The sequence below is a fragment of the Taurulus bubalis genome (genome assembly GCF_910589615.1).
Source record: "Taurulus bubalis genome assembly, chromosome: 18".
NCBI classification, from domain to species: domain Eukaryota; kingdom Metazoa; phylum Chordata; class Actinopteri; order Perciformes; family Cottidae; genus Taurulus; species Taurulus bubalis.
In genome coordinates, this window is record NC_136606.1 from 7,816,604 (window position 1) to 7,833,565 (window position 16,962).

A 16,962-nucleotide genomic window follows, 5' to 3' on the forward strand; every position below is an offset into this window, starting at 1 on the left:
TATAATACAAGTTAACCTTTTGTTAAAAATGCTCACTTGCAAAATGCTGGATGAAAATATCAATACCAGTCTAATATTAGTAAATTAAGTTTGAAGCTAGAGCTAGCAGGTTGGTTAGCTTAACCTTTGGACAGAACCAGGCTAGCTGTTTCCCCCTGTTTTCAGTCTTTATGCTAAGCTAGGCTAAACGTTTGGAGGCTCCAACTTCATACTTAACACGCTTGCATATGAGTATTAGAGTGGTATTGATCCTCTCATCCAACTCTTGGTAAATAAGCACACTTTGTGAATTGTCGAAATAAGCCTTTAAATGAGCAACTAATCACTAGACTACTTTTGTACTTTAGAATGAAACAATTGTATATTTTGGTTCGGTGAATAGAAAACACTTCTTCCAATAGGTGTGTGCTGTTCAGATCACCTACTTGGTGCACAGTCTTTGAACTCCAGGTCATCGAGGGCGGCTCCTCCGCTGACGTCACTCGAGCGGATCCCCTCGAATATCACCTCAAAGTTCCTCAGATTCCTCAGAGGGATCTCCGCTCGGTTCCATTTATTCCCTTGATGCCCCGTCTTGCTCCACGCCTCCCACAAATTGCTCTCCGTCTGTGGAGGAGAGTGGCGTTGACAACAGGACGATCACGTAGTGGCATTGGTGACGTCACGTTAACTGTAATCATGTCATAGAGCCTACAGGCCGTGTGGACTATGAGAAACACAGACGTCAAACTTTCAGCATCATTGTCAAGAGTGAAGAAGATAAAATGAGCTGAAATTAACTCTTGAGCTGATTGCTGAGAAACAGTGAATATCATCTGAGAGGAGTCATTAAAGTCTCATGAGACCTGCTCTTCAGAATGAGACCCTGCTCAGCCAGAGTTATGGTAATGGTTTCTCTCATGCCACATATGGAACATATCAAGAGGCAGGCCGATGTGTACTCCTCTGTAAGTCCTCTCTGTCTTTTCCCATGGTGCACACCAGACACTAAATCATGACGAGTACAGCTTTGAAACAGCGAATGTGACTTTGAAAGGGGTTTAGAGGATGTACATTGTTGCGAACCAGTATGTCGACGGCGGTTTTTAAAGTGGTGTCAGGAGCATGAATGGGACATTTACAAAGTCATATCACGTCACAGATACACTGTTATGACACAAGAAAAAGAGAAAAGAGGAACTGGTACAATTGTTGCTGAAGCAGTAGAGCAACTGCAATAGCCCAGGCTTTTATTCGCTTCAATCACTGAACTCAACCGGCTTATATTTGAGACAGGCGTCTAAAAGAGACAGGCCTTTAATTCCTTTCGCACAAAACTCTTGATCTGCAAAGACGGAAAATACTATCAAATTGTTTATTTAGACCAATATGAATATTACTTGGGCTATTCAAATGTCAACTATGAATCATTCATTTGTTCTAGCTCCAAAACTGTTCCCACCTGTTTTGAGGCCCCCACAAACCGACATAAGTCATCTCTTCATCCTCTTAAAACCGCCTGCCTGTCAGCGACGAGTCTATTTGGCTTATACCAACAAGGGCTGAAACCTAAACAGACAAAAGGTCAGAACACTTTTATTTTGTAGTCAGCAGAGTAACAGAAACAAGCATACCCAACAACATGGTGCAGGACAAAGAGAAAAAATTGTTTACGCCACTTAAAGTGTGGACTAAAGTAAAATAAATAAATGTAATTATTTGGATCGATAGATCCCCGACAGATTTGATATCTCTGTTGTTTACTAATCCAGTAAATCTGAATGAATTTCGTGACATGGTTTCTGTAAAATAAATTGAACGATTAAATGATGGGGAGAATATAAGTTATATAACAATGTGTAGCATGTCCATATTAACAAAAGTTACTAATTAAGACCTTCATATATTTGTCAGTAAAAGAGACTCGCTGTATAATTGGAGCGTTGCTTTTTACAGCAGATTTGAACAAACTTACAGAGGTTATGTATATCCTTAATACTTTAGCCTCCATATTAAACCAAGGACACTGAATTTGAGCCAATTCAGACAAATATTTGTCAAAGACGAATTGAAGACGGTGAAGAAAGATGGTGTATTCTTCTCTGCAGCATTGCCAACAGTCAACAGTAGTTAGATCAAAAGCATGAATCGAAGCACAAAAAGCATTTAAGGATAAAGCTATAGTGTTTCTATATTTTTCTTACCTCAACAAATCCCATAAAAGACCAAAACCAACAATGAATTAAATCTGATCTTGTGTAGCCAAAGCCGGATGTTATTCCTCTGTGCCAAAGAGCAGCATTGTTGTTTAAAAACTATGAAAAAACACAACAATGAGCCACACTGTTGCACTGGATGACACGTTCCTGCATTACCATGAACACGAGCACTGTAGTTTATTCTGAGATGATCCGAAAATACATGATCACACTGCTGCAAATTCTCACTAATGCTGTAAATGTGTATTCATACACTGGAAATAGACCCCAACAAATGCACTATTTCCTGCGGCTCTAGTGACGATTGCTAAGAATTAAAGTGCAAACGTCATTATTAAATTATATGCTAATGCCCCATTTTCAAAGGGCTACGTCTGCAGTCGGAACCAATGGGCTTAGGCCAAAGTATTGAGAGAAGAACTAACATGTTTTGGTGTTTTCATGTTGACAATAAGGAGAATCTCAACCTTGCATGGCAGCCCCTACCATCAGTGTGTGAATGGGTGAATGACATGTAGCGTTTAACGCTTTAAAGGTGGTCGTACGACGTAGAAAAGTTCAAATCCATTTTCGATTACTATTACCATTTACCATTTAGGTGTACATGCCATGCAATAATCAAGATTCAAGCTTCTTTATTGCGACTTGCATCTGAAGTACATCCATTTTGTGGGTGTTTTTTTATGGCGTTTCTCGCTTGAGGTGATTGGAGTGATTGTTCAAGTCTTCTTCAGCGTCAGGTCAACACAGAGAAGCGCTGTCTGGTTAAACCACAGTGCTTTTAATAGGAGACAGTATAGATTTCACTACCCGCATCCTCCGGAGGTTCACAAGGCCAATATTACGACTGGTATAACTCTGCAATTATTCATAACCACATCCTTGTGCTCACGTCTTTTTTAAAAAGGTGGCTGAATGACTGCAGGTCTAGAACATCATTAATTCAGTTTGAGGACAGGGTCACGTTGAACAGTCTCAAACTTTGTGGAACATTGCATGTGAACTTAACACACAGTGCATTTCCAATCATATAAGACAGAGATAACTAACTGTATACCTGAAGTATCAAGATGTGGCCGGAGGCTTGACTGCAGTAAAAAGGGACTTGGTGTAATGTACTGGAGACCAGAGGACAAGCAATGTCATATCCTACTCTGCAGTTTGAAAGCCTATTAAAATGCACCCTTGGGTGAGGCATGCCCAGGCTGTCTCCTCTGCTTTACGCTAGTGGAGCCCTGGCTTGAAGTAATCTTGTTACTGTGAGAGCAGAGCATAGATTATTAGGCAGCGTTACAGCAGGATTTATCCAGATTTATGTCATGGAATAAAGGCTCAATCCACAAAAGCAGCCTTAGAGCGACTGGCATGTTTAGCTCACACTTGATGTTTCTGTGGCGAATCAGTCCTTTTTTTGATCAATTTGAAGGTTCGTTTCCTGCGCTGGCAGTCGAGGCAATGCAACCACATTTTATTTTGCTCAAAGTGAAGAGTGGATATACATTTGCATAATTTCTTTTATTATCCGCCCGGTGACAGTCAAGAGGCTGGAAAGAACAAAGAAAAATGCAATCACAATAAAATGCTTATTTTATTGAAATCCCCTATAGAATAACCATATACTGAATGTTTCACTAAGTCTAAATCCAATTTGTATTCATGTATATTTGTCATTGTATGGAGCCGCTGGCAGCTGTTTCTCTGTCGGATCACCTTCAATTCAAAGTACATCCACTTATTGTGCTCAATCTTAAGAGCTGTTACAATCTTTTACCATATTGTTTATACGATAGGGTTGCTCGACAACAACGCTTCAAATCAATTATTATCTCCGTCATGCTATATTTTACTTGGGAAAAACATCCTTTCTTTGGCAGACGGGCAGATGTTTGGCTCACCGTAATGGCAGGCCATTATTTGAACCAACTGCACCATAGATAACTACACAAACGAGTAAGCGGCAGGCTATGTAGCATCAGTTTAAAGTAATTCCCTCATTCATCATGACATCAAAGCATGTTTTCGGAAATATACATGATGTCTGAAAAGGAAAGTAAGATATTCCTTACATTCAACAAAAAAAAAAGAATGTTGAGATAAGTTTCACATATTGTGAAATACGCATATTTACAGTCTTTGAAAGAGGCTAAAACATAAACACCAGATAAAACACAACTTGTTGTTTTCACTCTTTTTATGTCTTTATGCTAAGCTATGCGAACCAGTTGGTGACTTACGCTTTAAAGGCCTGTTTAGACCCGTCAATAACATGTTTATTGGGGCTCAAATGCTCCCAAGAAGCATTGAGGATGATTGACACTCAGATCACACACAGAGGTGTTCCACATTTTAGCAGCGTGTACACGAATGTGTCCTGCCGGCTATTCAACTGATGCATGCTTGTATGCACACTCATGCAGAGGTGTAGTGCTGCCGGAGTGCACCGGAACGATGCTCCGGCACTTTTATTCTCCAAGTAGTGAGTTTGCATAATGCGGTTGAAATACATATCTTTTTTTTAAGTGTTTGAAGATCCAATTATCACACAATGTATTCAGGCTATCACTCATGTCAAAAAGGCATAATCTGAATTCCAGAGTTTCTACAAATATTCAATCTAAAATCCAGATATTTTTTCGCTTTCAAGCTTTCTGTTCTATTTAGAAAATAATCCCTGCATGGCACCTCTATGAAAATGCTTTCTACCCTCAGCTGGATCTCCTTGTATCACATGCAGCGTTGCATATTAGATGAATGCATAAAAATGACACATCATTATCAGACTGCAATTCACCCGGAGCTCCTGCCGTGTTCAGTCCACTCACTGATGGATAACAACTCAAGCAGTTCACAGGCTTGGTGATATAAATAGACAGGACTGTCGAGCCCCCTGTGAGACTTCACAGAGGGAAACACTTGCCAGGTAAATATAATCCCCTCCCTCCCACACTGTGCCTTGGCCCACTGAAGTCGACAGTGTCATTACCATAACGGCCTTTGTTCTTCAATCAACCTTTAAAAAGACGGCTCACGTCGTATTGACACTATGAGTGTGTGTGTGTGTATTTACAGCCATGCTTGTGCAAATGTGTGTTCCTGTTTTTCTTTATGTAGCCGTTTTGACAGAAGCCAACATTGAGGCTATGAAAATGCTATAATGTTGTACATTATAGCACAAAGCAATAATCTGTAAGTGCTAATGTCTATGAACCTTCTAGGTCACACATGCACTTAGTATGATTTATGTTGTATGGGAGACGACGGGGACATAAAACTGAACTGAGATATTGGTTCTCTCACTCACACTGAACACAAATCAGGCAACACACTCAATGTGTAAAATCATACACGGTGACCTCTGAACTCACACTCTTCTCAGTGTGTGAGTGATTCCATCGCTTCATTTTCATGTGGAGAGTTAACCTTCTTTAAAAGGCCACATTTTACATTTTCCACCACAACGTGAACAAGCGGGACATGTAAAATAGTCCACATGCATTCATCATCCCCCGTCTCTCACATAGACACATAATCAATCAAACAGCCAGTGGGCTTGACTGAAAAACTGGGCAAATTCCCTGAGTTGAATTTCTAAGACCGTTGGTATCCTGCCTGCACCAGACTTTCATGTGCAATCAATACCATACAGTAGCAGGGTGGTAGTAATTCAAAACCGCATCGATAAATATATCTACATCCACAGGTGCTAGCATGAGTGTATACGCAGTTTATGAGAGACGTGGCATGAATATTATAACAATATAACATTCAATGGACAAGTCTGTTGATATTCTCAATAAAGAAAAATGTATCAGGGCTTTTCTCAGTCCTTTCTGACCCCATTGGTTCCAATTGACCCAAAACCTAATGACTCGGTGGAAGTTTGAAGGAGATACTAATACACCGTTTAATCATAGAAAGAAACAGAACAGAACGTCTACATTTTCAGATTCCTGGCAGTTCTTGAGCGAATCATGTGTGACGAACTCTTGCATCACGAAAAAAACACCAAGTCGAAGGTTAAAATTCTGATGTTTAATCAAAATCCCTTTGTTCTATACAACGCAATCATGTAGAACATATTAAATTGTGCTCTCCACATTTATGTCTGCAAAATAAATGATCAAAGAATTTCAACTTTCTTTAATGATTTTTGAGATTATAACCGTGTTAAACTGAACAAAAGATATGTTTGAGTTATCCCTTCTTTTAGACATTGGTTGTGCAGTTTCCAAATCTATTTTTCAGCTGTAAAACAATTATTTTCTCAATCAGCTGGGCACCGTAGATATTTGCAAACATTGCTCAGACAAGAGAAATACTGCATTTGGTGGACTATTTACATATTCAAATACAGTATTTGACGATACAGGTAGTACTTACCTCATCAGTGTAGTTTTTGGTCTTAATGTGAGATTTGTGGACAATAACAAAGACAATGTTCTACTCTTTATATCTATTGTTTTAATGTTTACTGTCCTCAATCACTTTGAACGGTAATTCGTGTGTGGTTTTGGTCTTTTTATGGCATATATGTTTTCAATAAGAAAAACTAAGACTTGCGCTTTAATGCGCATTTATATTTAAAGTGCTGATGGACCTAAAAAAAAGACAAATTTGCATCATGATTTGCCGACGTGTTTTGAAAACGGTTTCTGCAACGCCCACAAGGACACGCTGGCAATCACGCTTGTGCTGTGCATGTGGGAGGATGTGAGACACATTCTGCACACTTTCACACACAATCACACATTAATTAAGTCCTGCACCTTGACCTTGAGTCCTACCTGACAAAGTTAAATGAAGTTGAGACGACACGGACCACAGGCTGGAGGCACAGTAAATCACAGCAGAATTTCAATGGCAGAAAAGCTGCAAGCAGAAACCCTAATCCCTGAAAGTCAACCATGCATACACAAACTGGAAGGCTGAACGCCAAACAAGCAAGATGCCTTGAGAACTGGCAGGGCTGGTGTGTGTGTGCCCAGATGGTGGTGGTGGTGGGTGGGGTCTTAGCTGAAGGGGGGACCATGACCCCATGACTCACCTCAACCGCCCACTACAGATACAAATAAAAAAAGCGAAGTGATTGACAGCCTCACCTCTCTTTTTACCAAATAAATGGCACCACTAGACAGCAGCGCTAATATGACATGATTACTGTCATCATTAATATGATTTAATATGATCTGGCTTTGATAGCCCTGCTTGATGGAAAGAGACAGGTTGGCAGGGTTCGTTTTATAAACTATCATGAGCTGACACCAGTTAGATCCATCATTTCTAATGGTGAGTGTGTCGAAATACTCGTCTGCAGGTGGTTTACCTTGATCAGCAGGCGGATTGTTCCCGAGGCCACGTGGGAAATGTAATACCAGAAGGAGAGCTTGCAGATGGCGCTCGACTCTTTCCAAGCAGAGCTCCTGATATGAGCCTTATCGCCTTTGAGTCCCACCGGTGTAGCTTCCAGGTAGAAGAAATGACCTAAAGAGAACAAAGAGAAGAAGTGATGGAGGAGAAGGGTAATTGATAACCATCTCTGTGTGAGCGACTCTTACGGCCAGAGACAAATTACAGCACTGTCACTAACATCGTGGTCACGGAGTCAGGGCGGGGGTGGGGAATGTGTCACAGAGTAATTGCTGACACATCTGCTAATACCGCGCTGCCTTTTGACACCCGAGGACCTCTTAAATCTGAAAGCTTCTCAGTCGAGTCAAGCACATAAAGAAAGAAAAACTCTGATGGTTGAACGCAAAAACAAAGGGAGTGCTATTGTTTTCTACATCACTAATGATTTCAGAAAGCTTTTTATTATAATAACTTTTACATGAACATGAACGTCACATTACACGTTACAGTTCAATGTTCTTATCCTTCAGATCTTCAGGAAATCAAACCCGATATTTCATATGATTCACGGCCTGCATTTTTTTCAGCACCAGTTATCGCCGTATTTTTATTCTTAGTGTTGGGGTCCGCCATTTCTGCTCTGGTTTCAAGATGCTTCTCATCAAAGCGGGATCTACAGGAAACGAGGCGTGCATGTAATGCAACGTTTAATGGCACCTCATTGATATTAGCCTCACTATTTACTGTTCTCTCTCACACAGCCGCATCAGAGCGCCATCAACTTCGGGAGGATTGGGGGAAGCACCTCCATAGGTTGCGTGTGCAATTGCACATACGTGTTTATATATTCATGTGTATCTCTTTTTCCCCCTGCACACTGTATAATGGAATTGCGGCCCTAGACGCCCTGCATCAATCACCTGAAGGCCCACCTGCCGTACATTGATTTAGTCATGAATTAAACATTGCGGAGAGCTACTGCAGCATTTCAGGTTTAACAAATAGGAATTAAAAAGTCTGCTCCGTTCCATTCACTCTGATTATACAACTACCCAGAAGTGAAGGTGCGTTTAAATTACACAATGGAAATCCAAAGAGGAGGCTAGAACAGCAAGGAACTTCACTTCAATGAGACATTTTGAAGGTTTTATGACTTTTAAATGAGTTGACAGTTTAAGAGTGCATGAACAACACATTGTGAACACATACCACTTTCATCCGCCAACGTGTGGTCGTATGGAGGCCGTATGCTTTTCACAGATCCGGTCCCCAGAGTCCAATCAAAGTTATCGGCCAGGGAGCTCATCCAGCCACAGCGGCCGTTTTCAAAGGAGCAGGAAGTCCCACAATCCTTTTCATCAGTGCCGTCGCCACAGTCATCTGTGAAGTCACAGCTCTGCCCCGGAGTGAAACACCGGCCATTTTCACAAGGCAGGGAGCCTGAAGGACAGGAGCCTGTAAATAAGAAACACGCATTAAATCATTATTCAGATTGATGTTAGGAAACAAACACGACCATTCTATAGCCGTGTATGTTCCAGTATGTAAAGGGAATGTGTTTCCCAGCAAGGACATGGTTCGTCAACATCGTGACAGGTGTTAACGTTTTATTGTCCAGAGCGAGACTTAGAGGTCGGAGGTCAAGATTGTGAGGAGACAAGTACCTCTATTCATCTTCTTGCTGTAAGTTAGATGAAAGGACTGATGACACTCACATGTCTGCACGGCAAATATCAAGCTGGTTAGCTTAGCTGAGCACAATGTCTGAAAACAGGGTGAAACAGAGGGCTCTGTCCAAAGGTAGCACGTTTACCGACCATCACCTTTAAAGTTGAATCTGTACAAAAAACTGAAAAGATGTCAGGAAGTTACTGCTCCCGGCCAAGAAATAGTCCGGCACAAAATTCCCTGTAAAACTGCAAGTTGTTACCTTTACACTTTGTTTTTTGTATGTATTAAACAAACAAGACATACAATGTTAATCAGTGCTGGTAGCTTGGTGTTGTTACTTTTTTGAAAGAACCACCCAAACAGTTTTTCCCTGTTTCCAGCCTTCATGCTAAACATAGCTAACCATGTGCTGGATGTAGCTTCATATTTACCGTGCAGATCTTCTCATCTAAGTTTTGACAAGAAAACATATGAAAATAGTTCCCTAAATGTCTAACTATTTATTTAAAAATTGAATAGTGTAATAAAAGAAAATCTGAATACTGTCTTTTTATCTACTGTGTGTTTCACCAAATTTAGCAGCACCCCAAGACTTCAGCATTAGCTTCAGAGCACAAGAAGTCAACTCAAGAAGGGGAAGAGCATCTGCATGCAGCATCAGTGTCTCTTTAAGAAGCTTAAGAAGCCAAGGAAGCCTGGGGGACACATCATTGTATCATAAGGCTGTAATCTGCTTCTTTTGGCGCCAGGCATTCCAGCGGGGTCAGTGCTTGGGTTTTGGGGAGTGTTAGAAAGGGAGCTGAGGCGTGAGGAAGAGGGGTGGTCCCTGTAAGCAAAGGAGAGAAAGGGGTATAAGTCCCTCCTAATTCTTTGTTCTTCTTCAGATGCATGGGACCAGAAGCAATGCGCCCCAACAAAAGCCAGGAAGCCACGGCTCCAGACTGTGAAGCCGGGCTGCCTCACCACCTGATGTGCAGTGTGCTGGTGGATTAATTTAAAGAAAAGTGAACGCTTGAAGCTAATAATCTGCCACATCTCCCGCAACCGACTAAATCTCTTGAAATATGTAGTTCTTCACTCTGAAGGTACTCATCTGTCCTCATTGACTCCAGTACGTATCTTGTTACATGGATAACTTTGTGGCTCTGCAGTGCTGTGTGTAATGTGACCCTCTCCTCATATACAGTACATCGGTTGGCATACTGCCCCCTGGTGCAAAGATGTTGTCCCAGATCAACTTTTTAATCAATTCTTACTTCTGGAATTAAAAGTCTGTCAGATAAAGTGACAGACTTGTGTCTTGTTGTCCAATCGGGACAACGAAAGGTGCCAGGCGATCAATATGTTATATTTCTATAATATATAAAGCTTCATCATGTTCCTGGTCCCTGCCTTTCTTTGTCTTCATGAAACACAGATTAAACAGTGACAGCATCAAAGCCACATCGCTCATCCAGTATGTCTGATACGTCAACCTCTTGTGAAGCTGTCAAGTTGAAGATTAAATGAAAGCTACGATATGAGGCCACTGACGATAAGAGGAGGACGGAGAGAACAAGTCTAGTTTCGAGTCTAAGTGTTTGCTGGCTTCATCTATCTTTTGCAATAATGTTATGACGCTATCAGTTAACTATCACTGCCACTAATTCAATTACATGTTTTAGCAGTGACGGACGCCATAGTTTGTGGTGTTGCTCTACATTCAGAGGTGCTTCTAATATTCTGCCCGCCTTATTTATGCAAGCAGAGAAGACAGACAATTAGAAACACCTCTGAATGTAATGTAGTTACTTAAACTTTATTATGATCGTCAATTACATATTTTTACATACATCAATGAAATTTGGTCTCTGCATCCTTAGCAATTTAGGAACCAGTTGGCTGCTGTGAAGCGTCCGGAGTTCAGTGTCTTGCTCAAGGACACTTCAACATGCGAACTATGGGGACACCAGGGATCGAACCGTGAGCCATATCCAATAAAGTGGCCACTGTGTAGGTGACTGTGAGTAAATGTTCCTGAAGCCTTTCTTCAGACTTGACTGGACATTTACAGAAAGAACCACGTGCAAAATGATATGCAGGGAGAAGAGATTGCCAATGAAGCCTTAATTAATGACCATCACGAGGGACATCTTTCCATTTCTCTTCTGGTGAATGTAATACATTGGCTCATCACTTTCATTATTCATGAGGCAGAGATTTATGCTGCTGCCCAGTTTATAAAGGCTTTCACTGGCAAGACTTGGGAGACTTTTTCCGATTTTTTTTCCCGTGCAGTTGGTAAACATACTTGTTGTGAGACAGCGCATTGTTCAAATAGTTTGCAGGTATCCAACAATTGTTGTTAAAGCCAAGATAAAATTCCCAGCCATACAAAAAAACGACAACACATGATGCAATGTGTCTCACCAGTCCATCATATAATCAGTGACAGTATTATAGACTGAAGCAGTGGAAGACAATCCCCCGGAGGCGCTTCAGTTTATAATTACAGTTCCTGCTGTCTGTGGTCTCAGACGCTTCTCTCTCGGCCGGGATGTACTTCTCTCACACAGACTCACATCCCTTTCTATTTCTCAACCTTGCTTTTCTATTAAATCTTTATGACAGATACTCCCAGCTCCTTTATTAAAGCTGAAGTCACTTACGGTATAAGTAAGTGACATCAGCTTGCCATTTGTGTATTTACATACACACACACACACACACACACACACACACACACACACACACACACACACAGACACACACATCACTTCCACTTCTGTACGATGGAAGTGAATTCAATTTAACAGCAACATCTCTTTTCAAGGACCTTTACAGTTACTCTGGGTAATCCACAAAAAACAACGTCTACAGTTTTCAGAGGGATTATTTCTTCAATAAAAAGTAGTTCCACGCATTAAAGACGGTAAAGACTTTTGATTATTCAGAGTAAGCATGCTTTGTTTCAAAGACACACTGCTGCTTTTTTTGTTCACAGCATCACAAACAACTCTGCGTTCATCTCCACTGTGTTTCACTTTTTTCAGCAGACATTTCAAGACAGAAATATAATTTGAGCATCCTTTTGATCCTCCAGTCATGGTGAAGGCGTCAAGCAGAGCAGGGCAGAAAGATAATGAACAGCATTAACATGGAAGCATCATTAAATCTCAGCGAAGCCGCACTACTTCAGAGTTCCATAGTGATGTATTAATACTCTGACTCTATGGGGGTCTAGCTACTCACTGTAAGCACTCATACTGATGAATGCAAAGAGACACGAGACAGTGAAACGTGTAAGAGAAATACACCGCTGTAGAGAAAACCTATAAAAAATAAAATAAATCACACTCCTGCTGCTGGAAAGAAGCCTTCTCCAGCTCGTCTCAAAGAGACAAGGAGACTCCTGCAGAGGTTTCTGAGAGCAGATGATCCAGAAACTCTCTCTTCTCCCCGACATCCAAGACACAAGACAGTCAATAAAATGAATAGGCCAATTATAGCCTCAGTAACAATGGCAATAAATCAGCTCTTGTTCATTTCTTTCACCTCTTAAAGGGTTACCTCTTTAAGAATAGAGGATGCAGACAAACTAGTAATGGATGAATAGTTACCAGGTCTGAGACAAAGGAATTGCTTTCCTAAGTCAGTGCTGAGACAGATAGTGACAAACGGGACCTCAGTACGTCAAGCAAAGGTTTCAGAGTGTATTCTGTTGCTCCAGGAGGTCTGACCCATGTTTTGGTCATGACTGTGTAGACTGTAGCTGAATTAAATGTTGTTTTCTTTATAAAAAGAAATTGCATGAATTTCAGAAACTGCTAATTCTCTTCTTCCAAATGAAGATACGGTTCTTGTACGTCAGCAGCTAATAATCCTCTTATTTCTCATTTAACAGCACACTATCAGAGCAAAATTCATCAAAATTGCAATTATCCGCATTTTAGTGATGCAATATCGTTCCTAAATCAGATAAATACTCTAATTTTGGCACATGGGGCTCCACAGCTGTGTCCTCCAAAGGCTGTTATTTTTTTTACAATGTTTGAATATTCTCACAGGAAAAACAGCCCTAAAGTGATATAGTTGTACAGTTGTTTACTAAAAGCAAGAACCAGCACTCTCCTTGTCACGATGGAATTAAAAAGCTGTAATTGACTGCCTATAGTTCTTTTCGGATCAATAATATAAAGCAATGTCTCACCAAAATGGCCTTCATCTGGGCTCTGGTCCTTTGCAGAAACACATTGGTCTCCTGTTAATGCTCCAGTACGAACAAACCAGTTTTTTTTTTACTCGTTTTGCAAGGGCAGTGTCTTGTTGAGCCACAGTCTTTGTCTACACACCCTAAAGGAATACTTCACCAACCATTACTCACCTGTGTTACCTCCATAGTGAACAGAGAATCAAAAAACGTCAAAAAGTAGTGAAAAATTAAAGTAAATGGGGCAAAACTATATCAAACCATCACGCATAATCCAAGTCTCATCTATCAAGTTGTATTCTCACTGCTTCCCAAACACATGCGTCTTTGCTAAAACCTTACAATTAAAACATTAAAGCATAAATATTCTCACGCTATTCGTCAAGTGTTTTTAGGGTCTTAGCTTAGATGCTAAGATGTTTGGGAAGTACTGAGCGTACGACTGAATAAATGAGCCGTTCACTTTGCTGCACGAGCTGTATGAGTTTGGAATTTGATGTTTTGATATAGTTTTTCTGTTGGTAAACACGACCCCCATTCACTTCAATTTATCAAGATGTATCTTGTTTTTCGCAATGGAGGCACGTTTTACAAGTTTTCTTCAAGAAATCCAGGTAACAATTGTCAGTAATTGATATTAAACATGGTCATTTTGTTGTTGAAATGTCCCTTTAACTGCTCTTGTGAACTTTTGTACTTTATATGGTGAGGTCACCATTGTTATCTAGCAACAGTGCAAACATACAATCCTGTGTCTCATTCAGCTTTATAGGGCATCCCAGATCAACAACAGCTTCTGATCCAGCTCTAACTAAACAACGAGAACACATTACCTCATGGTAGCATTACCAATCGTAAGTTGTTAAATTCATCTTCTGGAGATTTAATAGCAAACCATTTAAAAGTTGTTGAGATACTTTCGTTCAAACCAAAGTGGTGGATCAAAGTGACATTGTGTTCTTGGAGAATGAAGAACTATTTTCAAAGGCAATTCAAAGAGATAGTAGGATTAAAGTAAATCAAATTGAGTTATAATGTGATGGATGAAAGTCCTGATAACAATATCAAAGAGATTAGTCACTGAAAAAAACAGCAGTTCTTTACAATGTTTTGAGTTCAAGGGGGGGTTCCGGCAGGAGGTGGGATTCGGTGGGAAAGTAGGAGGAACACAGCTGGAGCAGAGGAAAAATAAAAGAGCTTATCGTGCATAAAACAATGGAGACAAAGTAGAGTGTCTACCTGCAGGAGGTGGAGGAGTGTTGTCCTCCATTTTAGCTGAGAAAGCGAGCAGACACCCTGGAGAGAAAGTGATGTCATCCAGGCAGATGTCTCTATTCGGACTTCGGCCCACCTTGCCTTCAAATATGACCTGAAAGTCCTTTTCATGGCTCAGCGAGATCTCCCTCATCTGCCAGTAGTTGCCCTGATCTCCCGTCAGGTTCAATAAGAGATGAAGGCGCCCTTCGCTTTTACTGAACACGCTGAGGGTCCCGATGCCGTCTCCAGACATGTGTATGTAGAAACGCATCTGGACCAAGGATGGAAAATGAGAAATAGGTCAAAATAAGGCGTGCAGATGTGAACCATTCTTTCTCAACAGTGGAGGAAGATTACATAATATTTGATTAACGCAGACACATATTTGAGGAGTATACACATTGTTCCTGGCTGATACACAGCTTGGCCCTCTGACACTGCTTTCTTTTCCATTTTCTTTTTCACTTTCCTTTCTCTACAATAACTATTACTCCTCATGACAGAATACGGAAAGAAACCAAAATGATGGGCCTACAGAGGTAATTAAGTTTTAATCTATTTACTGGATCGAAGCACTTTTTCCTTTCAGTCCTTGTCTTATTAAAGATTGGTGATACGATTGTCTCTGTCCGTCACCCAGAACTGAGACAGTGATGTGTTTTATCAGCTCTCTCTACAAATGGAGGCGTGTAACAGCGACAGCAGCACAACTACACCCTCCATCTGTGGAGAGAGGTTGCCCGTCCTTCTCTCCTTCTCACGTCTCCCCTGCACGGCCCTCCCTTCACTTTAATTGGTGCCTTTTTTGCTGACTGCGTGACTGATTGACAGGTCAAAAGTGGGATCAGACAGACCCGCCGCACAGCGCAAACTGAGCAGTCAATCAAGACATCGCTCCCGGTAGAGCATCAGGCTGTCAGATGAGAGGACGCACACACACACACACACACACATACACACAGACACACTAAGTGCACAAGCACATACACTCAATTTGTGATTGCTTGTTAAGTTGCAACACAACTTCAACTGCAAACTTAAAGGAATATTTCAACATCTTCACAATACTAATTAGATTTCTTGCCGAGAGTTAGATGAGAGGATCGATGTCGCGCTCATGTATGTCTGCTAAATACGAAGCTGGAGCTTAGTTTAGCTCTAAGTAAAGAAAACACAGTATTCATTTTGTTTGTTTAATGGTCCAGGACATAAGCCCCCTGAAAACACAAAGGTTTATTACCTTTTGACAGAGCCAGTCTAGCTGTTTCCTCTTGGATTCTAATCTAAGCTAACGTCTACTTCATGTATTTAACAGACAGACACAGGAGCGTGATCGATCCTCTCATTTATTCCCATGAAGTCAAACTTAAACACAATGAGACTACTGTGTATATGCCGAAACATGTTGATTTCAGCTCTTCATGTACTTTTTCTTATGGAAGAATACATTGCTGGTGAAATGGACAGAAAGAGTTGGTCACCTTTTGTTATTTCCTAAACTAAAATGATATTCCAAATGTGGTTTGCAGCTGATTACAACTCTGCTGCTTCTCATTTCTAAGAACCCTTTATAACATATACATATATAATGTAATATAAAGAATATGCAACATCTTCATTATGTACTTAAAACATGGCAGACAGATTAAAATGGAGCAAACTGCAGTACACTTTCAAATGAGATCCACAGAATATATTTTAGCATTCATGTCAGGAAAGCCACAGGAGTGTTAATGCTTTATTACATTTTTTAGTGTGTCTTTAACTTTTTGATTGTTATAGATTTTTGCATTTCCCTTTCACTACTGTAGGTGGTAATTGTTTAATTGAAGCTATATATTCTATGCAGAACCTTTGTGCTCAAGGGAGCATCTGTGCAAAAATAAATCGTCAATATATCGACCTTTTAGTGGTTAAACTCAAAATAATGGTATCATACTAACTTGTTTTCCAGTTTAAAGAAGTAAAAATAAGCATCACTCTTTCGTGTAGTCTTGTGGTTGCTGCCCTTTGACCTCTGCCTCACCTTGCACTGTGAGCTCCTGCGGCTCAGTAAGGGTCCTGATATGCGGGCGGCGTCTCCGACTGCCTGGGGGAAGGAGCTCTCCAGGTAGAGGTAGTGCCCCGAGGGGTCTCTCAAGGTGTGGTCACTCGACGGCCCGGTGCCAAATGTGGGGGTGCGGCCCGCTTTGATCAGCCAATCAAAGTCATCCTGTCGGCACTGATGCCAGGAACAGAGGTCAAACTCAAAGCTGCAGCGCCCACTAAAGCCCCCTGAAAGACAGCAAACCAAAGTTA

The 16,962-nt window shown here is 40.9% G+C and overlaps 1 protein-coding gene across 1 annotated transcript in view; it reads right to left on the reverse strand.

Moving 5' to 3' along the window:
* The window catches only part of malrd1 (MAM and LDL receptor class A domain containing 1), a gene marked incomplete at both ends in the record, with an annotated part of 47,145 nt that overhangs the window by 13,564 nt on the left and 16,619 nt on the right, over positions 1-16,962 (reverse strand). The window contains 5 exons of the mRNA XM_079234241.1: positions 426-606; positions 7,522-7,679; positions 8,757-9,002; positions 14,647-14,935; positions 16,691-16,938. Of these exons, the coding sequence (XP_079090367.1) occupies positions 426-606; positions 7,522-7,679; positions 8,757-9,002; positions 14,647-14,935; positions 16,691-16,938 (1,122 nt within the window). The remainder of the gene's footprint in view (positions 1-425; positions 607-7,521; positions 7,680-8,756; positions 9,003-14,646; positions 14,936-16,690; positions 16,939-16,962) is intronic.